The 24,805-nt window shown below is 40.5% G+C and overlaps 3 protein-coding genes and 1 long non-coding RNA gene across 11 annotated transcripts in view; 2 read left to right on the top strand and 2 right to left on the bottom strand.

Moving 5' to 3' along the window:
• Window positions 1-5,051, top strand: part of LOC116841061 (DENN domain-containing protein Crag) — a 10,706-nt gene extending 5,655 nt beyond the window's left edge. For 3 of the 4 annotated variants that reach the window (XM_032808572.1, XM_032808573.1, XM_032808571.1), the window contains 7 exons: window positions 400-627; window positions 1,013-1,102; window positions 1,283-1,530; window positions 1,788-2,046; window positions 2,125-2,529; window positions 2,682-2,851; window positions 3,245-5,051. In XM_032808572.1, coding sequence (XP_032664463.1) covers window positions 400-627; window positions 1,013-1,102; window positions 1,283-1,530; window positions 1,788-2,046; window positions 2,125-2,529; window positions 2,682-2,851; window positions 3,245-3,381 — 1,537 coding nt within the window. In that variant the 3' untranslated portion in view covers window positions 3,382-5,051. The remainder of the gene's footprint in view (window positions 1-399; window positions 628-1,012; window positions 1,103-1,282; window positions 1,531-1,787; window positions 2,047-2,124; window positions 2,530-2,681; window positions 2,852-3,244) is intronic. The other variant, XM_032808574.1, reaches the window with a different exon arrangement.
• A 281-nt stretch (window positions 5,052-5,332) lies between these two features.
• LOC116841067 (WD repeat-containing protein 43) lies at window positions 5,333-9,911 on the bottom strand. The gene is made up of 6 exons (XM_032808582.1): window positions 9,664-9,911; window positions 8,051-8,548; window positions 7,127-7,571; window positions 6,500-6,809; window positions 6,122-6,369; window positions 5,333-6,010 (listed from the first exon to the last, which is right to left on the bottom strand). Exons 1-6 carry the CDS (start codon window positions 9,859-9,861, stop codon window positions 5,784-5,786), a joined length of 1,926 nt encoding a protein of 641 aa, XP_032664473.1. The 5' UTR covers window positions 9,862-9,911; the 3' UTR covers window positions 5,333-5,783.
• Window positions 9,912-11,677: 1,766 nt separating this feature from the next.
• Window positions 11,678-19,294, top strand: LOC116840968 (girdin). The gene is made up of 23 exons (XM_032808370.1): window positions 11,678-12,271; window positions 12,345-12,433; window positions 12,534-12,843; window positions 13,167-13,280; window positions 13,393-13,577; window positions 13,647-13,728; window positions 13,793-13,971; window positions 14,063-14,189; window positions 14,270-14,393; window positions 14,488-14,822; window positions 14,918-15,199; window positions 15,261-15,367; window positions 15,444-15,635; window positions 15,713-15,863; window positions 15,937-16,119; window positions 16,214-16,501; window positions 16,596-16,796; window positions 16,882-17,027; window positions 17,162-17,254; window positions 17,352-17,415; window positions 17,829-17,937; window positions 18,021-18,121; window positions 18,197-19,294. Exons 1-23 carry the CDS (start codon window positions 12,221-12,223, stop codon window positions 18,452-18,454), a joined length of 3,771 nt encoding a protein of 1,256 aa, XP_032664261.1. The 5' UTR covers window positions 11,678-12,220; the 3' UTR covers window positions 18,455-19,294.
• LOC116840970 lies at window positions 17,666-24,757 on the bottom strand. 5 transcript variants are annotated; one of them, XR_004377462.1, is made up of 6 exons: window positions 24,611-24,757; window positions 24,366-24,479; window positions 22,536-23,389; window positions 22,212-22,460; window positions 20,658-20,945; window positions 17,666-20,317 (listed from the first exon to the last, which is right to left on the bottom strand). It is a non-coding gene; the product is annotated as an uncharacterized LOC116840970 (long non-coding RNA). The 5 variants fall into 5 exon arrangements; XR_004377461.1 differs by having other exon boundaries at window positions 20,658-22,460; window positions 22,536-22,649; window positions 22,876-23,389; XR_004377460.1 differs by having other exon boundaries at window positions 20,658-22,460; window positions 24,362-24,479.
• Between the last annotated feature and the right edge of the window lie 48 nt (window positions 24,758-24,805).

Genomic DNA, 24,805 nt, shown 5'->3' with positions numbered 1-24,805 from the left:
TATATATATATATATATATATATATATATATATATATATATACTCTGTATCTGCATGCAAAACTTCAAATACAGAAGATAAATATCTTAGTTGAGAGAAACGATATTGTCATAGAGATAGACTAGCGTAGAGAATAATTTTCGGTAAGTTATAGAAATCGATACTTTCGCAAAATGAAAAAAGAGAACAGATGCGAGATTGTAATTAACAACCACCTAATGGGAAGCTGTTACTGGTGATCAGAGTAATCACGGGTATTTGCACGCGAGAAAAAAAGTGTTTCTTTACGTGGAGACCGATCACAAGTCGCGTTAATCATGCTTTTGTATGAAGACGATTCGTTCCGCGACACCCCCATGTGCATGACTTTAAACATGGAAATCGCTCTAATGTTTGCAGCAACATCCTCCCACGTAGTGCGACCTTTCATCAAGCGGTAGATGAAAGTGGCATGACGGTGGGTGGGCATTTGCAGAGGAGTGAGACGATGCCTCACTCTGTGGCACAGCAAGGAGAACAGGAGAGAGAAAAGGAGAGACTGGAAATAAGCAGTCTTTGGTCTCAGAATAAGGATAGTGTTACATCCAGCCTCTCTAGCTTAGGATCTAGTCTTAAACTTAGTTTCGGGTAAGACTGTGTGAGATATTTTATTCGATTTACGTGTGCACACGTTGTTCGTACTTGAACAACGGATTTTTCACAGTGCATTGTGTTTTGATTCTGCCAAAGCGCGATGACAAGTTTGCGATGAACAGTCGCTCTCCATTCTGTAAATATGAAAAGAAGGGAGTATGTGCAATTTGCGTTTTTATTTCAACAAACGCAAACTGCGCAGAAGAAATCTCGATATTGACATTAAAAAGAAATGTGTATAAAATTCGATGTAGTAATCAAATGGTAACGATGGATGTCTGTCATCGCGTTTTTGCTGGCAGAAATGATATGATTTTGTTTCCATTTATCGTTCTGCATGTGTATTTGAGTTTGTTTTATTTTATTCACTCAAATATAGACGATATTCCACGAGTGGATTCGCTAAAAATAAGGATTTTTCATCATCGAATCAACTTATTGAATCTCTTAGTCTGTCCAGCTACATCAGGTACGTAATCTCAATGTTAGTTATACATATGTGGTTCGATTAGACGTTCTCTTTATTTCTTCTCTCTTTGTATGCTTCCTCGTTATTACAAGACGCTCCGCACGTTTGCAACGTACACCAATGAACTTTACTGCTGCTTATTCTTTCTATATCCTATGCGGATATAAATCTCTGTTTTAGCCCATCGAGTTTGACAGGAAAGAAGTCCAACGAGATTATACTCGGCGGTCTGAATAGTTTGAAGTCCGCCGCGACAACTGTCGTGAAAAAGTTCGATGAGATCAAGGAGGCCATCTCAGCGACAAGCACGCCGGTAAAGATCAAAGAACGCGAACAAAAGTTAGCTTACGGAGTGTCGCATGAGTCTCTGGATTCTCTCACCGACGGATCCTTGCAAGATCGAAACGAAGTCTCCACCAAAGCGTCAGGTATCAGTCAGTAGCAAAGAGATTACAACATTTGTTTCTCGATGAGCTTAAGAACGCATCCGGTATCGAAACAAGAAAATTAATCCTCTGAGAATTATTGAACAACAAATTTCTCTCATTGGATATAGATACGTTGCTAAACTCGTCGGGAAAAAACTGTTGCAATTTTCCTAGCGATTATATGTAACTTAGATAACGATAGAAATTATATGTTTGTGCCATGATCACTTCTGATGGTCTTTTCTCGATTCCAACAGGCGATGGGAGTTTAGATCTATGTTCGTTATACGAGCTCGCGGAATGTTTATATCCAAAGGGCACTAGAGAGTTGGAGGAACGTCTTGCCATCGAACTTGTACTCTCCAGCGCCAGTAGATGTCATCATTGTGCCGCGATCCTGTACGACGAGGAGATCATGGCCGGCTGGCAACCGGAGGACTCCAATTTGAACACGGTTTGCCAGTATTGCGACAAGGCTACCGTGCCTCTCCTCACGGTTACCATATTGGATTACAGGTAACAGAGGCGGCTGCACTGATCATGGATGATCCTCGAAGATGAACAACAAAATTAAGAATACATTCGTTTCTGCAGATGCGAGGCGAGCGGGAAAACCAATGATCCTTTGATGGGAGCATTGGTGGAGTTGTTGGATCAACCGAAAGAATCTTTGGAACCGATAACAGTGCCGTATCTGAATCCGTTGGTTCTGAGAAAAGAATTAGAAAGCGTGCTCAGTCAGGAGGGCGATGCTTGCCTCACCAAACACAGGTTCATCCAGGAACACCCGATAGTATATTGGAATCTGATATGGTACTTCGAGAGGATCAACTTGACGAGTCACCTGCCTGATCTCTGGTTGAACAGCGATAAGAACACGGAACCGCGAAGAGTCGTGGGTTCGGTGGGTGTCAGAACTATGTGGGATAACGAACGACTGCACATGGATCGTTTGCCCATGTATCTTCAATGGAAATTGAATTCTACGGAAGACAGAACGTGAGTTTTCGCAAATTGTCCCGCGATTTACTTAGATTTTACATGCAGTTGGTGCGAAGCTACCATTAATTCATTAACATATTAATTTTTACAAACATATGAGACAATTGATAATTTATGCTATCGCGTTAACGTACTATTTCTTATTCTAGACTGATGCAAACGGTGATAACATATGTCCGTTGCAACGACTTAGCGGAACCTATAGTAAGAGTGGCCTTAGAAAGAAGTAAACATCAAACAGGGGATTATCCGTTTTCTATATATAGGGATATCCTGTTCCTGGCATTTACGATATTAGGCAGAACGAATATTGACCAAGGTAGGCAAGTTGCGCAATCAAAGACGATTGAGTAATAATTCACGTAATCTTAAAAAGACTGAGATTAAAAGAGAGAAGATAAGTTATAAAAGGATAAGATTAAGAAGGCAATAACTGTAAAAAGATTAACATCAAGAGAAGATTAATCTGCAATCACGAAAAGATTAAAAGAAGATTAATGCTGCAATTCTAAGCAAATATACGAGTAAATCGTAAAGTCGTAGCTTATGAATGAATCGTCCACTCATAAGTTCTTACGAATCTTACGAGAGCAAGTTACGAGCTTTACGATTTTGTCTAAAATTGCGATATAAGATAAAAAGAAAATCATATAAAATATTCCGAGAAACATTATGAGATTACGTCATTAATGTCAACGCTCGTCTCATACAGGTGTCTTCGATAGGGAGTACGGTTTGTCGCTGGAGAAGTTCTCCGAGAATGAGGAGAAATTGTTGCATAAGATCGACGCACCGCCGACGACGATGTCGGTATACTGCAGGCATTATTTCAAACAGTTGAACGTGTGAGAGGAGCGCACAAGTCCCGAAGAAACTCGAGAGACGAGAAGGAGAAAAGACTATTCCTGAGTTTCCGAGACATCGGAGTAAGTGCGCGAATAGCGAACAAACGTTCGCGCGACTCTCCGGGACTTCACCTTCGCGACCGAATCCAATTTCACGCGAAGAACGACGCATTACCACGATGACGATGATCGACCGCGCTTCGTCGCGTCCCGAAACGTCCGGTCGTAACGTCATCATCAACATGGTGATAATGTCTGCTACATGTTAAATGTTTATTATTATCTAACACAGTTGATTATTAATGTTATCATGATGATTTTTACGCTCGAGTCCGGTCTAAAGATCGCGAGAAGCGAGAGAAAGGAACAATCGGCATCGTAGCGTCGGCGAATCGACGATCGTGAATTAAACTAACGTGACCTCATCCTCGTTTCCTCGCGAGACTCCGCTTAAAACTCGCTGACAAAGTGATACTTGTCTCTTGCTTGCGCAAACGCGTGGCCGGATCGCCGGATTCGGCGGGCTTCAGTTCTGTACGATTCTCGCACTTCGATCGCGCACACACTGCGAGAGAGAACCGACGAGCGAAAGGGAGGAGAGAAAGAGTAGCTATCGGGATCGGTCGCATCGGCAGTACATTGCTCGACGCTGATCAGCCGTGGCTGTCTATGCTGCCGATTCCGCGATTAAGAAAGACATTAGATCGGTGCAATAAGAGAGTTGAACGATAATAACGATTTCTGAACTAATCGTATCATCTCCAATCTTCGTATGTTTATATTGTAATTTGTTTTTAACTTGGAGTTATCGTATAGTTCGTCTCTTTTTTTTGCGAATTGAGTCGCGCATGCCTCTGACTTGTGATTCAATGACTCGCGCATCGCATTAGCAGTATCTAAGAGTACAATGTTGAAAAGTGTGTCGAGTACCAAAGAACTTATACGGGACTGTCGAGCGATTGCAAGTTCAATTCCCTCCAGGTGTGCTGTGACCTTTAAATACGTTTCAGTTCAACATGTAATTATTCGTACTGTAAAGAGCAAAAGGAAAAGAGAGAGAAGGGACATTGAAGAAAACTTAAAAGAAGAAAGGCTGTCGTGTACACGATGTTAAAGGCAGCGCTTTATATGCCAACTATTTTTTTTACCATGATAAAAGAAAAAAAGAAAGAGAGAAAACGAGAGATTTTGTGTGCGTAACATGACGAAACACAGTATTCTTTTCTTGTACTCTTAGATAGAAACGATCATTAATTGCACGACCAACACACATACACAGACAGACAGACGGACACAGAACGCAAGTACCGTTTATCTAATGTCCTAGGTGAAAAGTGTCCTTTTACGGGCGTGGCGTTGGGACTCTACTACTTATATATCTCAAATACTTAATGTGAGAGTGAATATTTTTATGAATTTTAGAGGCATTTGTAATGTCATTAGCGGACTTAGTTAGAGATGATGCTGTCCACGAATTATTCTTCATCAAAATGAGATAATAATGACGACGAGACCGAGTTCGTTGCGAGAGGAGATTCATAATTCGCGCGGACTACTCTCGATGTGCCGTATGCACTTTTCACCCTGGACACCCGCGGATGAATGTATGTTCATTCATTACAATACTATCAATGTAGGTCATAAAAATAAAGTCAGTTGAGGTATTTTACAGAAGTAGTTCGTTTCACTTGGGACTGTTAAGCTCGTTCAAGACTGATCTAACATTACCAATAGCACATTGCTCCCATCTCTCCTATAATTACTTTCGCAATTTTAACTGAAAAAGGAAGAAATCTCATATTAATCTCATTATATAGTTATTTTTTGACTATTTTGCTCTAAATCTATCTAATTCTACCATGTTTCATGGTAAATTCCTAATAATTCATCCTCAAATATTACGATATTTAGTCCTCTTGTGTTATAGACGGTAAACAGTAAACAGAGAAGCGACATGCGAAGTTTCTGTAGTTTTATTAGAATAAATTATATAAAACCATCTTAAGGCATAACTTCAAATTCAACTATTAGAGTCCTTGATTGAAAACAAAAGTACAAAATAAAATGTTCAGTGATAAGTTGAGAGACTGCACAAAACATGTGCGGCTTGATATTTAACACGTGTATAATCAACACAATTGACTATTTGAAAAGTACTACGGAAGTGTCCGTGGAGTTTCCGCGTTGTACCAAAAATGTCATCATTCCGCTTTAGAAGTGTACGCCTTATAACATTTTTGAAATATTTCTGAAAAGTATTTTGTTACTACAGACAGTAACGCTATTAAGATTAGACGACCAACTCTGTTCTCGCATGATGTAAATAAAATAGCGAACGTCATGTAGAAACTCATACATTTTTTATACATATGTAGTATGAAATTTTGACGCGACATGACGACGACTCTATGTACTCATAGCATTATCGTCTTCTTCTTCGTCGACATTGTCGTCGTTGTCGTCGTTGTTGTCCGCGCTGTCGTCCGCGCTGTGATCATTGTCGGACTCAATATTTTTAATATCCTCTTCGTCCTGCTCATTTTCCTCATTCTGCTGCGACATCTCCTCCCAATTATCATCAGATTCGCTGCTAGAGTTAACGTCGTCTACATCGAGAGCTTCATCCGATGAATCTACAAACATTTCGAGCGACGTGGTTCAGTATCAGCTCTAATTTAACCGAACTTTTTGTGACAAATTTATGCACGAAGAAACGAATATCTTCAACGTAATGATCCACTAACCTTGATCCCGATAAACAAGCAAAGCCTCCTGAGTTATGTACTTGTCGTGTTCCTCATTGGTCTGCGATATCAAACCCGTCACAAGGGATACCCTGCCTTTTAATCTTTGTACCTGTGTGAAAAGATTCAACTTGTCGTCGATGAAACTCAGAAAAGGACTAAGCATCTGCGCCCTGTCCGATCGCGACAACAGATGCGCTCCGTAATTCGTGATCAAGATTTGCAGCCACTTTACCGCGACTTTGCATCTAAACGGAAATAGAAATAATGTCTTTAATTGGCAAGGATCGAGCACAAACTTTATATCAGCTCTCACAAGAAAAAAGAAACAAAGAAGTCTTATATAGGACTTAAGAAATAATATAATAATGTAATTACGCATATGTTTTGCCTTGCAACATGACGATTAACTCTTTGAGCAACGGTATTATCGCCTGCGCCGGCAATTTTGCGACAGTATTGCGAATCATGGTTTCGTTTTTCGTAAACAACACCGTGGTCAGGATATTTTTGTCTTTGGAGTTTAATCCCTGTATCAACAATTGCGCCATGTTTGCTCCTTTCGTCGGTGATCTACCTGGCGTATTCGCATCCGCATTCAAGCTAAGATTCTCTAATCGATCCTTCAGTAGTAACTGCGAACCGCCTGACATTGTCCTGACTCTCTTTGTTGCTGAGACTCCCGTTCCTGCGCCATAAACGAATAATTGTAAAGCTCCTTGATTAAAATCAAGCAAAAATATATAAAACAAAGAAGGATAATACGAACTGATTGCAGGTGCAATTGGCTTATATTTACAATATATAGTAAACGCGCGCGGCATTGTTATTTCTTATTTATTTTCGCTGAATTGTGAAAGTATATCTAATTATCTCCAAAAGACTTCACGTCACTAGCGACAAAGCTACTTTCCGGAAGAGTGTAGTGAGTGTTATTATTCGTACGGGGCGAATTTCTTCATCACAAACTCTTTCGTTGTCGTCAATGCGAGTGTTTGAAATTACCTGATCCATAGTACTTGACGTTTTCATCCTCCCTCGTAGGCATCACTTTACTAGACTCTATTTGCGTCTTCTCTTTCGGGTTCCTCACGCCCGTTCTGATCAAACGTTGTTCTTTGTTGGAGAAGTCTGGTACAATCTTCTCGAACGTCAAACTAATGTCGTTATCATACACCAACAGTACCTTCTCGTCATCAGTCAAATGACCCGCTACGATAGGGATCTTCTGCGTGACTTCTTTCTGCTTAACGTCCAAGACAATTTCGATACTGAGAGTCGGTTGCAATGGTTTCGTACGACCGTTCGGTTGATACTTGTATAGTAACGCTTTACCCAAGTCTGTAGTGGCTAACACGACGATTTGCGAATTCTCCGTGACTAACGTCGATATGGACGTAGTCTCTCCTTTTTTGCACAACCATACTGTCGCTGTCTTGTCATTTTTGTGCTAAACAAATACAAAATGCAACTTCAAAACTAAAAACTGGCCTACTATTTGACACGTGAGATAAATCAATTGCAAAAGCGAGATGCATGTATTAAAGTTATCTTTGTGTCGTAATGAAACTACACAAAGGGAACTGCTATATGAAATACCAATGACAAATCTGGTTAAATCCAAGATAAAGTCTTTGTGGAAGGATACCGAGAAGTTTTCATACTGAGATTTTCATTAAAAAAAGAAAAGAGAAGAATAAAATAGATGGCAGCTAAATGTAAAATTAGACAATTTCTTTTAAAGCCTATTTAAAATTAAATAACGAAAATGAATGTTCCTATATTGGATATCTGAAAAGTCATTATGCAGCCGCTAAACAGTCTGTGTAATTATAGATCATTCCATACATTGAGAAACAAACATAATATAAAAAAATAATATAAAAACAAAAATAAAATAAAAAAACAATAAATAACAATAAATTGTACCTTGTCCAACAACCATATACCAAGATAGTTTTCCATACAGGCACTGCTGACCAGATAGTTAGTTTCATGATCTATTTTAACAGGACGAAGAAAGGTGACTTGGTGGGTATGTCCAGTAAATGCACGAATCAACTGTTTTGTCGCCAAGTCCCACCACTTGACTGCTCCATACTGTCCCGCGGTCAACAAAGACTTCCCGTCTTCTAGAACCGCCAGTGCCGTGACTTTTTCATCGTCCGATTTCCACTTGCACTTGATGCCATTCGGTTGGCCATTCCATTGCACCAGATGACAGTCGTCTAAGGCTGCGATTAGGCCAGTGCGGGCCGACCATGTTAACGCCGTACAAGCTACGCCACCGTCGTTCTTCAGCGTAGTTGTATGCGTCGATGACAAGTTGTACAATGCAATTTCGCCGACCGACGTTCCTATGGCCACTATTTTGTGATCTGCATCCTCCGAATTTGACTTTCTTCTGCGTCGTTTCCGTGGTAATTGCTTGAAACCCATGGAAAGACGTTTCATTATTATGATAGAAAAGTAAGTATTTTTAATTATCTCTCTGCTCATTGTATCCAATTAATGTGAGAAAAATATATTTGTTTTGTGTAATCTCATACTGCACTCTACATCAGCACTGATGGACTATTCCTTGGTCTATTCTTTGCAGTTGCACTATTGAACTGGTGCAATAAGTTAGAGTGAGAAAATATACTTGTCTCACTTTAACTTATTGCACCAGTTCAGCAGTGCAGCTGAAAAGAACAGACCACTTGTATTTCAATCGTCTCGAGACTCAGGTTTTAGGTATTCACTTAGCCAATGTCTTTTTGCCTTTTAAGCCTTGTTTCATTAACCTCTTGATGAGCTAATTTAAAGTTAAATTTTGTTTGTTTTCATTTATTTTGAAGGAAAAATGAAGATTGGCAAATGATTTAGCCGTTAGCTTACCAAGAGGCTGAAGAAACTGAGTCTTGGCTTAACTAGAATGAATTAATTAGTTAATGGCACAGCCTTACAACAACTTAAGACCACCTCTCTTTAAGATAGACTCAAATACAAGATTGAATCATATATATCCAGCTAGATTATCAAATTAACATGTTATGTACTTCGTGTCGCGCAGGTAAAATTCGAGTGAAGCAAAATGTCGATTGCAGCTCACGAGGATGAGGATGGCAAGATATGACAATGGCGTGTTTCAAATAAATCGCTGGCAGAGCGTGTAGTGCGCGTGTACCGTAACTCTTCGAACGGTACGTTAACATGTCTGAAGAAGACATCACGAATAAGATAAATATGTACTTCAGCATTTCCGGGAAACTCGACAACGGCTAATACGTACGACGAGTATATAAATAAAGCAAAAAAAGAAAAACCTCTTTCAGACATCGCCTGACACGTGTCCTCTCGTCTAGAGTACATATAAATGCAATTACTTTTGTATTTAGTTAGCTCTAGGAGGTATTTCTGTGTAAATGATTTCCGTTCTTTCATCACGCATATTGAAAAGTACTGATCACGTAAATGAATGAGTAAGAAAAGAAAGACGGCCGCGGCGTAGATTCCCACAGCGGCGATACGAGCACATGGTCAACAGTACCATAACCTACCCACGTGTGTTCCGCCGACTGCGAACTCACGGACATCCATTCTAAGACGCCGCACGGTGTCGCGAGATGTTGATTATGCGTGTGTTCATGCTTAAATCGACTGGTCGCGGTGTCCCAAATCTTCAAACTGCCATTAACACCACAAAAAGCATAATATTGTCCATCCGGAGAGAATAACCGTGTTCCTACGACCGCCATTTTACTCAAACCAACTCAACCGACTCACTATCATGAAACGGATAACTGATACGTAGAGTAGGTGCATCCAGGGTACTTATTGGGTGCTTTCCAGCTATGCACACTGTGTTACACAAAACTAGTTTATTGGTGGCATATTATCTTACAAGATATTTTAGATAATATATGACCAATAAACTGGTTTTGTGTAACACAGTATAACGTAGCTGGAAAACACCCATTATGGACTTCTTCGGAATCAATTCCGATCGGAAACATTCAGTTATTTGCTAGATTTCTATTATCTTTTCTAGGAAAAACGGAATTATTTCGATCGAATTAATTCCGAAGAAGTCCATAAGTCCAGAGTCACGATAGATGTAGTAAGCTTTAAGCCTTAAGAAATTGACTAATCACAGTCGATTATTCTCCTCAAATTTGACTGTGATTGGTCAATTTCTTAAGGCTTAAAGCTTACTACACCTATTGTGGATCGAGACTAATGGCTTCTGCACACAGGACGCGGTAATGCTTGTCGCGCGGCGGAAGTCAGCGCGACAGCCAATCAATATGTTGTTTTTCCGTAAGAGCTAGAAAATTATTACGGAAAGCAGCATATTGATTGGCTGTCGCGAGAACTTCCGCCGCGCGGCAAGCATTACCGCGTCCTGTGTGCAGGAGCCATAATAGGTACCCAAAACATGGACATATGCCCAATTTCTTCACCTCCAGTTAACTTTATCTGCCAGGTATTCTATTGGAATTGACCAATCATATTTATAGACAAGATTAATCAATCACGGTTGACATTTATCCGACAAATAAAGTTAACCGGAGGTGAAGAAATTGGGCATTAAAGCTGGCCACTCTCCCCTTGTCCACAACCTTGCTTTAATCTTTAAGTCGTAAGATATTGACCATTATTTTTAAAATAATCGACTATGATTGGTCAATTTCTTACGGCTTAAAGATTAAAGCGAGATTGTGGACAAGGGGTATGAATACCGGCCTAGGGCTGGCATAGTCGAATCTTATTTCAAGATCGTCTTAAGTAATGTTTTAAGATGCGAATATGGCTCTGTGATTGGTTCATAACATCTTAAAACAGTACTTAAGATGATCTTGACCCATATTCTGAACCCTCTTTTATCGATAAAAGTGCCTTGAATATAGCTTCTCAGCCAATCAGATAACTCCTAAGCCTCTTTTAGAGGCACTTTTATAGATAAAAGAAGATTAAGAATATGGGTCCTTAAATATAAGATCGGACTATGGGCGCGGTCCAACAACCGTTACAAATGCTGCGCAGCGTTTCTCGCTCTTGTTTTATTTCTCAAATTCGAATAAAGAAAGAGAAAGAAGTAAAAACGCTATAAAGATTTGCAGCGCCCGCTGGACCGTACTCTATGAATACCGGTCTATAAATTAAGTGGATGTCGATTCTCAAAATCGGTCTGGTAACAGAGAATTGGCCGATTTCCGCCAATAACCGATATTGTTTGTCGCAAACAAAAAAGTGATTCAAATAAAATTTTCACAAATACGCGATGATAACAACAATGACGTTCGTAAAAAAATATACTCAAAATTTTTCATGTTTCTCAGTTTGTACTTAAGGATGTCTTTTGAGTCAGATGTTAGCAATTGGCACCGAGATAGAAATTAGTGCCAATTATAATTAATCTGAACAGCTTACAATTTCCACTCGTGATATATGAAAGTATTTCTTGGGTAATATTTCGAAACAAAGGACCAAACGGGGGGCACTAAAGGACACCACGTTTAATTGATTGATCACTTCCCTGACGTGGCGTTTACTATGGCGCGTGCGCGATCATCCCGGCCCGAATCATAACAATTAGTTTTGCTTGATTTTAGTTTGCTGGACGCTCGTCCTCCTATTCCACGGTCTCGCTGTTTTTTTTTGCGAGAACGATCAGCTGTCGAGGTCGCGAGGATCTTCGTCGAACCGGGGAGGTGCGGCGAGATTGAAAAGTCGGTTTTTTCCCGGCAAGTGCGAGACGTAACTCCTCCCGCGAATGATGAATATAGCGTTCGACGCGCTCTTATTTTCGTGCACCTAAGCCGAGTGCAGTTGTCGAGCTATCGTGTGTAGCGATTTGAGCGATTCGCCAGCGTAAAACGATGCACTCGTAAGCGGAGTCAAGTTACGAGAAGCGCGCGACGTTGCTGTCTCAGGAGACGGTGTGAGTCGGATCAGATTCACAGGCTGGTGCGAAAGAAGGTGCGCGAGTGACCGATTGACCAGACGGGACGACGCGACGGCGACGTTAGTTCATTCACAGTGTTTTCGCAGTGAGAAAAAGATGTCAACTCGTAGATGATAATCGCACCGTTATCTTGAGCGAATTACACGAAGATGGCGTCTTCAGAAATTGACGATTTATTGGCCGGACCGCTGGTCACTTGGGTGAGTTCTTGGAAACTGCTTCGGTAGTTTTTCAAGTTTTTTTTTCTTAGAAATTAAAACACATACTTCATAGGTCGTCAGCTGCCTGGAAGATTCTGATGCATTGGCTAATTATGAGGACTTGGTGGATGGTGTCTTGTTGCACAATGTCTTCCTGCAAATGTGAGTTTATACTGTGTGATTATGTCTGTTGACAGTTATCATTGTAACAGTCAATTAGCATAAAGATAGGAAAGATAGAAGTATTTCTGATATTCTATAGCAATCCAGAACCGCTTCATGATGAAGTTGTGCCTTCTGATGGCAATCCTGTTATTCGTACAAAAAACTTGAAGACTATAGTACAAAATATAAAACAATTCTATGAAGAGGAGATGGACAATCTGATTATAAAGTTACCAGATACCACAAATTTAGGAAAGGAACCTGAATTATACATAGCAGATATGAAGTTATTGCTACTATTATTGCTCGGATGCGCCGTTCAGTGTCCGAATCAGGAGAAGTTTATCAGCAAGATAAAAACGTTACATCTGGATACTCAGCTTGCGATAGTGGACTGTATTAAACAGGTACTGTATTCAAAATATTGATAATAAGATGTTAGTGATAAAAACTTCTTGTAGAATATGTAATCTATATATGTAAAATGGAATGTCTGTCTGTATGTACCTTATTAAATCTTGAACCTTTCTGAGCAATTTGAATCAAATTTTGCATAGTTACTCTTAGGATTATATGAAATTTGAGGAGGAGGATACTCCATCGCTTTTCTCCTGATTTCATTTCCTTGATACTTTGTGATAATTTAAGTTTAGATGTTCTACATATAAGAAGCCCAGACAATGCTGGGTAGTTTAAGCTAGTTTTATATAAATTTGTATGATGTATTTAGATTACAGACCACCAAGACATAGTCATTACACAAGATGCTATGGCAAGTGCAAACATGGGTTATCTGTTTGTACAGATAAAAAAATGGACTCAGGAATTGGATTTCTATCGGGAGGTACGTTACTCTGCCAATCTCATGATTGCTTGTAACGGATAACCAGTATTCATTGTCTCTCAAAAGTGTCTACTTCTGATAATATCATATTCTACAAAAAAAAAAACAACAGAAATGGAGAGAAGCAGCGTTGGATGATAGTGTCGAACGTAACGAGTCTTCGAGTAGTGCATCCGAAGAAATAATCAAGGTGCAACAATCTCATCCTGTAACAAAAGCCGAAAGAGAAGATAACTATCATTATGCGGTTGAATTGGCCGACTGGAAGTCTAAAGTCCGGAAACAACGTCAGGAGTTGTGAGTATTTCCATTCTTTGCGTCGCAACCTTCTTTATAACTTCCTCTATACCCACGATATATTTGTAGAGAAGAGAAAACGGAGGCTTTGCTCGAGTGTAAGGAGGAGCTGGAACATAATAAAACATTACTTGTTAAACTGAGGCAGGAGGTACTGTGTATCAGCTCACGCTGCCGTGGCGAATGTATAATTTGTAGAAAATTTGTCATTTCAGAATCAAGAATTGATGCACGAAGCTCGCGCTGCGAAGTCCTACAGGGACGAATTGGATGCCGTGATCGAAAGAGCAGAACGAGCGGATCGTTTAGAGATAGAAGTTTCACGATACAGAGAAAAACTTACTGATATCGAATTTTATAAAACTCGGATAGAAGAGTTACGCGAGGATAATAGGTAATGCATTGATATTTTTTGTTGTTTCTATAGTGTTCCAATAATTAAATAGGAAAAATAGTTTTTACGAAATATTTATGACACATTTAAGGGTTCTAATGGAGACCAGAGAGATGCTTGAAGAACAATTAAGTTCGTCGAGGAGCAGAGCGGATAAAGTATTGGAGCTTGAGTCTGAAATCATCAAGTACAAACAGTTACTTAACGACATGGCATTGGTAAGAGAGCTTCAAGAGTCCAAAAAATATCTTAAATTTAATAACATTGAAGTTTACAGCTGATTTAAAATAATTTACAGGAACGTGCTGCCGATAAAGAAAAGTATCAAGAGCTCGTCGAGGAGAATACGCAACTGCATCAAATAACGAAAGCAGCTGCCAATGAGGCTGCATTGGCTGGATCCAGTGATTCAGAAGAACCAGGTGACTCAATGCATTTTGAGACTTACAGTAAAGGATATTTTTATATCTTTCGTTTTTGAAATCGAAAAAAGATGAATGTCTTGAATTTTTTTAGTACCCGACGAAAACAGACTGTCCGAGCAATTGACGAGTAATGCCGAAAGGAGAGCGTTAAAATTAGAATTGGAAAATCGTCGTTTAAGTACCCTGATCGATTCGATGAAAGAGACTTCATTTCACGAGAATTCGACTCACGTTCTGGAATTGGAAAAAGAGAAGAAGAAGCTTTCGTTGAAAATTGAGTCATTGAACGATAATAACGAGAGACTAACGCAACAAAACTCCGACTTGGAATTGGTTTGCAAGCAAGCGTTGGAAGAAAATAAGAAACTTCAGAATAATCTTAAGAATCAGCGTACTTCCTCCGAGAAGCAACAACACGAACTTCAAGTATGTTCGATACAAATTATATCCTATCTCAGTACTTCGTTTTAATATCGACTTATTTTTCACATGACTATTATGCGTTTTCTTGCCACGTTTAGATTCATCACACGAAAATAATAGAGATGGAAAAGAGTTACGACACCGCGGTGAAAGAGAAACAACGAGTTCAGTTATTACTGGAGAGTGTACGACGACGTGCTGATGACTTGGAACGTACTCTGGAGACGACGAGTCAAAAGGTTGAGGAATTGAAAGTCATCGAGAACAATGTCAATGAGATTAACTCTAAGTGTCTTGATCTCGAATCGAGACTAACGGTGACGGAAAAAGAGAAAGATGCCGCACAACGGGATATTTACAAATGCAGAGAAACGATTGAGGTAATTGTTTTCTTGTTATCTGCAAAATTACAAGTATACATCTTTGCATAATATCCCGTAGGAGAAAGATGTTGCTTTAGACAAAGCAACAAACACGATTGAAGTCTTGGAGAGGAAAGTATTACAACTTGAACAAGAGCTGCAAGATTGCGTTACGCAGATATCCAGGTATGTATGTGTAAAAAGTTTCGTCGTTATATATTAGTTTTGTTTTTAATAATGTCGTGAAACCGTTTTGCCGTAGATTGCAAGAAATCGAGCGAAGCAGCAAAGAACTCGATACCCGAGCTGCTATTGATAGAGAAACTTTAGAAATACTTCAGTCCAATCTCGTCGCGGAGAAACGAAACAATCAACAATTATGTACGATTTTAGAAAAACTCGGCCTTAGTGACAACATACTGTTAACTTTACCACCAGAGACCATATTGGAAAGGTGTGAAAGAAGTTAAATTACTTGGAGACATTAATCTTGTTATCATTACGATTTATGTATGATGTAAATTGTTACAGAATTGCGCAACTACCGGAAATAATAGATTACGTGAAGAAATTATCTCTCGCAGAGGACAGCTGCAACGAAAAAGCCGTGTCTGAGTCCACTGAAAAGGAGAATAGCGATGAATTAAATAAAACCTTGGAAGCTATAATAGAACCTTTAAAGGTACTTACATTTAGAACACGTAAGTCATCACTCACGCGCGCTCCTTGTTATACTTTATTATTTATTTATTTAGCGCGAAGTGGAACAACTACAGATGAAGTCATCCATGTCTCAAACGGCCTCGGAACATTTGTTGTCTGAGAATGCGAAACTTCAGGTTCACATTACAACGTTACAGTCGCAAACTAATTCCTTAAACGCGCAACACACCGCTCTACAATTGGCGAATTCGCAACTTGTCGCTGAAAAAGAAGAGGTAACATTCTCATACATATATTTCGTAGTTTTGATCTGTATTTCTCGTATCGTGCTAATATTTTACTGAATATTAACCATAATTGCGCATCCAGCTTTTGAAGGAACGCAACACGCAGCAGCAGGTGCATTCTGCGCTACTTCGTGATCAAAGCACCATGCAATCGTTGCACGAGCAACTGAACAACGAGTACGAGATTCTGCGCCGCGAGCGAGACTCCCTCAAGTCGAATTTAAGAGACGCAAGGAACGAGAACAGAACGTTGCGCGAGAATGTCGAGCGACTGGAGACGAAAAGCGAAGCGTTGCAGTCTGAACGGGAGGCTTTTGTTAACAACACGAGAAGTTTGAACAATCTCCGAGGAGAACACTCAAAGTTGAAGGTGTGTCAACTGCAAATACTAAATGATCTTCGATTTTACTGTCGAATCTCATCGACATAAGCGAAACTCTTTAATGACACTGCAAATATTTCAGGATGATTTCAGAAATCTGTACACCGCGGGCGAAAGATTGAAGGCAGAATACAGAAACTTGCAGGAAGATTATAGAAAGAATAAAGTCGAGGTAAATCGCTTGAGCCTGAAGCAGACCGAGATGCAGGGAGAGCTCAGTATCAAGAGCGAACGGTGCTCAGACTTGGAGGCCGAAGTTAATCATCTCAACGAACGATGTGAGGTACGGCTGTAATTGTACTGTATCGTAAATTTAAAGCAATTTTCTTTAATCTCCCGTATAACTCCAAACGGTTCTTCTCTTCTAGATGTTATTAGAGATGAACTCTGGGTTGGATAACGACAGGCGTTCCTTAATGGAGCACATAAGTGTACTGTTTACACAATATCATGAACTTTTGACGCATTCGCTTCAGGATAAGGAACATTATCACATGGAAGAAAAAATGTTCACGTTAGTATAACGGCATAATTTTCTTTTGGTAAAAATTTAAATTTTTATGCGCATTGCGCAATGTACTCTTATTCAATTATGAGTTATTTTATAGTGTATCTAAAGATATGTTGATATGCGATTGTGCGTTGCAGGGATAAAGTTAATCAACTGTATAGGCAGAAAGAGAAGTTGGAAGATAAAATTATGGAGCACTACAGGAAACTGAACAGCTGCACTACCAAAAAGTACGTTTAGCAAAGATTTAATGTTATATCCCACATTTTAGATGCAAAATATTACAACTTCTCGTAATAATTCTATACGTTTTTGTTTTCAAAATAGGAAGAGTTTCGGAGCTAATTTAGTTCGCAGAGTCAGGAAAGCTGGGTCGGAGCTTCTCAATAAGGTGATTATAAATGACGATGATTATAGAAAAGAACAATGATGATAAGAACCATGCAAGCACGTACTCGTTTATCCCTACGAGAAGAACACCCACACATTCTTTACACACATACTTCTTAAATCTAGTCTATCTTGTATTTATCTAAAAATTTATATGATAAAAATCTATTTAGGATATTTGAAACATTATCAACAAGTCAAGATTAAAGGATTTTTTTATATTCGCTACATAAAATTTTATTTACTAATACTTGTCTTTGTATACTTTATTTACGTTACATGATATATCTTTTGCACATCTACATACGTCTCGTCTGTCGATTTTACTTATATTATTACTATTATACACTTATACAGTATATATTTCACCAGCTATAATATTGTTGAATAAAAAATACAAAACATTCTCATTAGAATCGACGCTCGTGGGCCGAAGATTCCAAGCAGTCGGACTGTAAGACATACGAATCGGATACAGCCGGGAACGACTCGGATGCGAGTACCGACGATTACCGTTTACCTGGTAAATTATTCATTAAAACAATCGAACTTGACTCGTCAGTCCATGTCAACAGTATGTGATCTGTTTTTGCATAATGTTCTTAGGTCCGAGCAGAATGCTCGAGTCAGACGCGCTCGGACAGGCCGGGACCAGAAGAACCGTATACTACACTGACGATTCTCCGCCGTCGTCCGCTTCTTTGCCGGTAAGAAATGCCTGACAATAAATCAATCGTACCGCGAAGAGCACTGTATTTAGCAAGGAAATTTATGAAACTTAGGCGGACAGACTGCTGGGTGAATCTTACCCGGAGCAAGGAGACGACGCGCAGATAGAGCCGAATTTAAAATCGGAAACGCAGGTTGAGTCGCGTCCCTTTCTAATCTATAACAAAGTGTCGGCAGTCATAAACGAGTCCAAGAACGTAGCTGGGACCCCGATGAAAGACACAGCGCAAGATGAAGCGCTCACGGAACCGCCCGCCGACAAAGAGCCAAAGACTGGAAGTCCGATATGGTACGAATACGGTTGTGTATGAACAAACTCCCTCACACTGCCCACACGATGCTTCCATTAGAATATCCGAGAAAAAAATAATAAGGCGTCTCTTTATACACACACACATATATTCTCGTGATATCGAATGTAACGCTAAATCAAGATTGCTAGGGATGCGCGGTTTGCGTATGTTTGGTTGTAATACGATTGTTTACAAATATCCGAACATTTCTCGAAGCCCGTGACGCTTCGTTAGTCGTCTCTAATCGCTCGAAATCCTTCCGCAATTATTTGCTTTCGTTCCACACATCGTCGATGCTTCCCAGCTTTCGTTTTTATTTATAGTTGTTAATAATCGAAGGTTATTATGGATAGATCATTGTCGAGCCATTCAAATTCGTTTTTCAAGAATCTCTATTTTGGGATTCTGTGTTTTGTCGGAGTCAGAAATTGACGTTTCTAGATGTAAAGAGCGTCTTAAAATCGTGACTTGGAAAACTCGCGGATATCCGCACTTCCCTATCAGTCGCATTTTCTGCGAATCGCACTCTGCAAACAAACGAAAAGAGAGATTAACATAACGTGAATACATGTTTGTTCAAGAGAGATCGGTGAAAACGCGCGAGAAAGTATTACATATACTAAAGATTTTACCATTACTCGTAAATGAACCCACGCGCGTGATTGGACGTAACGCTCCCAAAATTACAAAGTAGATTTAAGAATAGAGCGCCTACGAGTTCCTAGAAAGCTTTTGTGCTAAAAATCGATGCTAAATAATCGTAACATGAGTCGAGTTGGCGTCTGTTATTGACGATTTGCGTAATTCAAGAATTATTCGTCTGATGTGTTCTTTTTTTTATTATATTTTATGTTTCAATTTTTCGTATTTTTTTTTATTAGGATTTTTAGTGAATTTGCATGAAAGGTTAAGCCTCGATCTTTCCTCTTGATATTGAGATCAATTATAAGAAACTCAACCAAGATTGATATTTCCACCTCATGATTGCTGGTGCTGTCTCGCTACGAAACGACATTTGATTGTAATCGTTCAATTATAATTATAATCGATATTATATATCGATTATGATTTTATATAAAGCATAAGGGAGATAGAGAAGTAAAACCTTTCACGCATATTTACTGGATTTTGTGACAATAAATTTTATTCTCTCTTTATTCTCTTTATTTGTGTGAAGAGAAAATCTCGAAAGGAAGAATTCATGAAAGATCTATGGATGATCTCGAGAATGACAGTCAAGATACCGAATAATGAAGTTGCAGCTATATTAACAATAGTGTGCTGATTCAACGTACATCCGGTTCTATTTTTACTCACATGTAATACGAGAACACGCGATATTTCGCGAGGTTTCTGCGTATGCAGTTATCTACTGTTGATAGGTAGATAGAATTCTTACGCTTATTTTTCGGGAATGTAAGATGCAATTGTTCTCTTCTGCGTTGAAGAGCACCGTAGAGACTAATGTAGAGACGTGGACAACGTCTCACGCTGATAATAATGGCACAAACTTGCATTTGCTTTTACATTTGTATCGATTACCTCCATTGAACACTTATCGCGGTGTAAGAGTTACATAAGCTACTTTTTTACATTTCGATAACTTATATTTTTATAGTAATTTTGTGTGTATGTGCTAGATAGGTAATTTAATATACTTGTAGTTGACACACACATACACGCCCGTCTTATGTGTCTCGAGGAAACTCTATCATGCCCAGATTTTGCACGAGATTTCGCACGTAAATGTGTACTTATTACTTACCGAGGCATTGAGTAACACCTGTCGTTTAATCGTGTACTTGCCATTTCCGTTCAAGTATCGTCTTCTAATACGTCTTTCCGCAGAATGAGATATGGTACCGGTATATGTGATATAATCTGTAATTACAATTCCGTTATATATCGCATGTTAAATAAAAGAAACGTAATAAGAGAGAGAAAGAGAGTGATAAAGATGACTCCCGAATATTCTCGATTTCTCGATGCTTCTTCTATATTCTTCTACATTCGATCTTCGACGAGTTGCGTCAAGTCGAAGGGCGTCTCTGAAAACATAGCATTATTGCGCGAACGAGAAGGCCTTCGAAGTCTTCAAATCGAAACGGGATTGTCATTAGGGACATTTTTTTCCGACCCGCCTGACTTTTCTACGTGAAATAAAGCAGCTGCGCGATAGTTGGGCGTCTCGGGTGAGAATCTCACGCATAGTAATGCTCACCGGTTGCCCGATCCCTCGGTTTTTTCGTCGGTTTTTCTGCCACCGGCATTAAGAACGGCCTGGTCAAAAAATTGTCCATCGCGCGCGCGACCCCTTTTCCAAGTGTTTCTCAGGCTCCTCCGTGAATTTGCATATTTCCAGCTAGAAGGAGCCGCCGTACCCTCGTTAAGCCCGTTCTGTACGCGAGCTCCTCTTCCGTTTCTTCTTGTGCAACGTAGAGATACGTCTTGAGGTCTAATTTTTAATAACAACGTTGAATCCTCTGTTATAATTGTCGCGCATTGTTTTCTAAAACAGTCGTTACGAACAATATTAAGCTTCCAAATAGTATCTTTCGGTTCTTTTGCAGTGAATGACTGCGTTTAGCAGAGAAATCTGCCTTGCAACTGTTGTAAAATTCGTGAGCCTGACTGGTATCCTTAGACCCAGTTCCACAACTTACTTTAACCGGAGCTTAACTCATTCAAGTCACAAACTTGCACAGTCGCATTGCTCATATGCACAAAGAGAGAAATTGACTAATCTAATATAAAATGTATCTAACTCAAGAGGGATCTTTTTATCGCACGGATGATTGATTGATTTCCTTACGCATATGCAACGAGTTAAATTTCAGTTGAAGTTGTGTGAAGCTAAATCTTGATCTTGGCTGAATCTAAGAGTCAATCCCAGATTCACGAATTTTACAGCGGTCGTAGAGCAGCTTTCTCTGCCGAACGCAGCCCATGATTAAAGAAGCAAGATACTACGGAGATATACACAGACGCATAATAAAGGGACAGTTTTATTTAACCAAGAGAACAAATCGCAGCCGACGATGCGTTTTAACCGATCCGTCTACCTTGTACTGGTGCGATCGGCGTCTCATGAGCGCGTCCGGATCGCTCGCTCTATGCAAATTGCGAATGAGCGAGTGAGCGAGCGAACGAGCGAGCGCCGCGGCGCCTTTGGTTTCTACCGGCGCTCTCTCACCCTTTCACGGATTACGGAGCTGTCGCAAAAAACGTCCGCCTCGCAGTAACGGTCTGCTGGCAAAACCTCCCTTTCCGCCTTGCTTTTTCTACGTGCGAAAATAAAAGTCTCTCGCGCTTTTCCTACCGGTCCGGAAAAAGGCTGTGGGAGTGGGGGCGGGAGGGAGGGGCAGCGGGGGAGAAAGCGCAGTCGGGATGAGCGGGCGGGCGGAGAAGGAGGGTCGGGGGCAAAAATAAGAACGACAGGAGCACGGGGTGGCGGCGGACTGGGGGCGGCAAAAAGAATCGTAGCGATGTCGGCGAAGGAGGAAAAAGAGCAGCCCGTGGTGGCGAGAGGCGACGAACGGGGGGTGGGTGAACGAAAAGAAAGGGATGAGCAGGGGGAGAGAAGAGAGAAGCGCCGGGAAAGAAACTGAGATTCCGCGAGGAGACGCGAGATTTCGAAAATTTACGGTCGCTCGCGAGGCGACGACGACTGTGCGGCGGCTGTGTCTCGTCGACTCTACGTTTAATTAAATACCTCGTTACTTCATCGTAACAAGTGCTGGCTATTTAAAAATTTGTTTGTAGAGAGCATTCTCACACGAAAATACTCCGCGACTACCAGATTTGACATCAAACAGTTAATAATTTCCGACTCCCTTTTTGGCCGAAGATAAAGCGGCGAGTTGAACTGCGAGAGTGATAGTAAACGATAAAATCAGGTCGATGCTCGATTTAATTTCACGTGGTCTTTGCTCCGTGAAGCTGACGGGACCTCATGTTTTCCATCACGGCTTGTCCATTCTTCACTTTGATTTTATTTGCTCCGATCTTGCTCATCCATCTGCCGCTGTAACACACATTGTTATAACAATTACATCAACAAGCAGTATCGTAATTCAGGAAATTCTCGTTGAAAACTTACGCGCACCACGGCGCGAGAATTATTCTTGCGATCTCTACCTCCTTCGACGCTCGCGTTATCAAATCACGCCGGTAAACAGTTGTCATGGCGGGTTTCCTCACCCTTCGCGCCGCCCTGTAACGTTCAAACGCCAGTACGTGCACGCATGAGGGAGCGGACGAGGAGAGCGGGGACCAAAGATTCTGGATAGGACGTGAATTTTACAGGGAACCCCGTGTCGACGAGGTTTCGGGTACCACCCTGCAAAAATGTCGGTTCCTCGGCAGGCAAAGAGACCGAGAAAAAAGAAGAGAAAGAGAAAGAGAGAGAGAGAGAGAGAGGGGTGGCGTGGTGTACGTACCTACTACTAGGGGTTGAACGGTGCTGAGGCTAAGGTGGCGGGAGGAAAAGGGGCACGAGGGAAGATGGGTTTTTATGACGCGTCCTACCCCATCCCCCCTCGCCCGGCTTTCCCGCCAACCCCCAGGCCGCTTCCCGCTGGCAGGAGCAACGTGAGGCAGGGGCGCGTTTTTGCGACGGCGACGAGGACCAGGGAGGAGCGTATGTACACCACGACGACACCGGTAAGCGGCGGGAACGCCGGACGGACGGACGGACGGACGGAGGGGAGCATCACGGTTTTCGCGTCGTTCCTCTGGAGCCCGCATAGGAGTCTGCACAGAATGCGACCGACCGTCGGCCGATTCGCGAGGCCACGCCTCTCCCTCTCTCTTCTGGGTCGCGATCCGATGGCTCACGAGGGATCGGCGTGCCCTAACCGAATTTCAACCCCCCTGACGGGCCACCGGCCGCCTGGTGTATGATGCTAATATCCGTGGCAGGCAGAAATAGAGGTCTACTCCTTTCCTTTGATCCTGAAACGTATTGTGTGCAACGGTAAATGGTAATAGATTAATTGATCGATTGTTTTGAGAATTTTTTTAACGAGTAACTGTCTCAATGTCAATTGTTTCGACAATTAAGGTGAAAATACTAATTCTTGGACATTCAGAAATAAAGACACAGTGGCAACTACACGGAGAATTTTGTGTAATAAAAATTGCTATAGGATTTCCTAAACATTCACTATCCTTTCATTTCATATATGCTATTTATTTTAGTAACTGAAATTATTAAAACACTTAATGTTTTTAGCAAAATTTACTATATCTCTTACAAGATAAACCTTACTGATAGTCTCTACTCATAGACTACTAAAAACATTGTAAAATTGAGAATTTATATAAAAACAAAAAACTATAATATTTTCTCTATGAATGCAACATAGAGAATAACTCTGTCCAACTATTGTACATAAAATTAATGTTACAGTTCAATAAACTTTATTTTGCAGTTACTGCAACTGAAGCTTTAGTTGCTACATAAACTCAACGTAGTTTATTAAACTATATATGTTACGATTTTACATACAAAAGTCATACAGTTGTCACTTATATAGTTGCCGTCACCATGCTTTTCTCTGAGTGTATCTAATCCTGGATATTTTTATTTGTTTTGGTATTGTCTTTATATGCAAATATTTAAACTTTCTATACAGAATTATACATATATATTCTATGTATATATATATTTTTTTATGCTGAAATTTTAAATACTTGTATTTAAAGACAAAAATAACAAGATTGTCCAGAATTAGATACATATTCAACTATTGGTATTTTGATCTTAAACATAGTTGTATACTGGTTTGAGATTGTAAATTATATCTTGGTAATTGTGTATACATCTGCGGGTAGGAGCTGAGAGAGTTTTCTGTCGTTGTTGAGCGAACGCTCTAAAATAACATGTAGCATGCAGAAGACGAACAAAAGCAACACGTCCGTTACCTACATCCATTCCTCGAGCACTGACGCAATTACTCTTGTTTACTATGCACCGTCCTTGGTTCACAGGCTGTCCCAGTTTCCGCGCTCTTCCTTCCGACCGTGCATTCCTCCTATAGATCTGAATATTTTGCCAAAAGGAGAAAAAAAAACATTATAATCAGAAAGGTTATGGTACGGACGATGATTTTGCGAACGTTATTAATAGACTAAGTATAAGACTTCACCGTCGCGCCTCTCGCGTCTATTTACCTCGCGTCTCCTTCGTCTTTTTTTCCCTTTAATGCCGCAAGAACTTTTGCAAAAACAAACAATAAAATTCGCAGCGCGGCACACACACCGGCGACGCGCTTTCGGGGGAGCCGCGCGCGCTCCCGTCGTCGAACGGTGGCGCCGCCGCGGCGTGGTGGGGGCGACGCGAAAGACACGCGGCGCATTTGCCGCGCG

This window comes from Odontomachus brunneus, unplaced genomic scaffold (genome assembly GCF_010583005.1).
Source record: "Odontomachus brunneus isolate Ranch 3 - 2012 unplaced genomic scaffold, Obru_v1 Obru_scaffold_013, whole genome shotgun sequence".
In the NCBI taxonomy this organism is placed as follows: domain Eukaryota; kingdom Metazoa; phylum Arthropoda; class Insecta; order Hymenoptera; family Formicidae; genus Odontomachus; species Odontomachus brunneus.
This window is presented reverse-complemented; position numbering and strand designations above follow the sequence as displayed.

Bases quoted from the DNA above. Each gene is read 5' to 3' on its own strand.
- LOC116841067 (XM_032808582.1), bottom strand. From the start codon at position 9,861: ATGGCGGTCGTAGGAACACGGTTATTCTCTCCGGATGGACAATATTAT. The intron at 7,572-8,050 runs GTACAATTTATT...GTATTTGTTTAG, and splicing joins GTATATGGTTGTTGGACAAG to CACAAAAATGACAAGACAGC. The intron at 6,370-6,499 runs GTAATTACATTA...ATTTCCGTTTAG, and splicing joins TTGCAAGGCAAAACATATGC to ATGCAAAGTCGCGGTAAAGT.
- LOC116840968 (XM_032808370.1), top strand. From the start codon at position 12,221: ATGGCGTCTTCAGAAATTGACGATTTATTGGCCGGACCGCTGGTCACT. The intron at 12,272-12,344 runs GTGAGTTCTTGG...CATACTTCATAG, and splicing joins CCGGACCGCTGGTCACTTGG to GTCGTCAGCTGCCTGGAAGA. The intron at 14,190-14,269 runs GTAAGAGAGCTT...AATAATTTACAG, and splicing joins TACTTAACGACATGGCATTG to GAACGTGCTGCCGATAAAGA.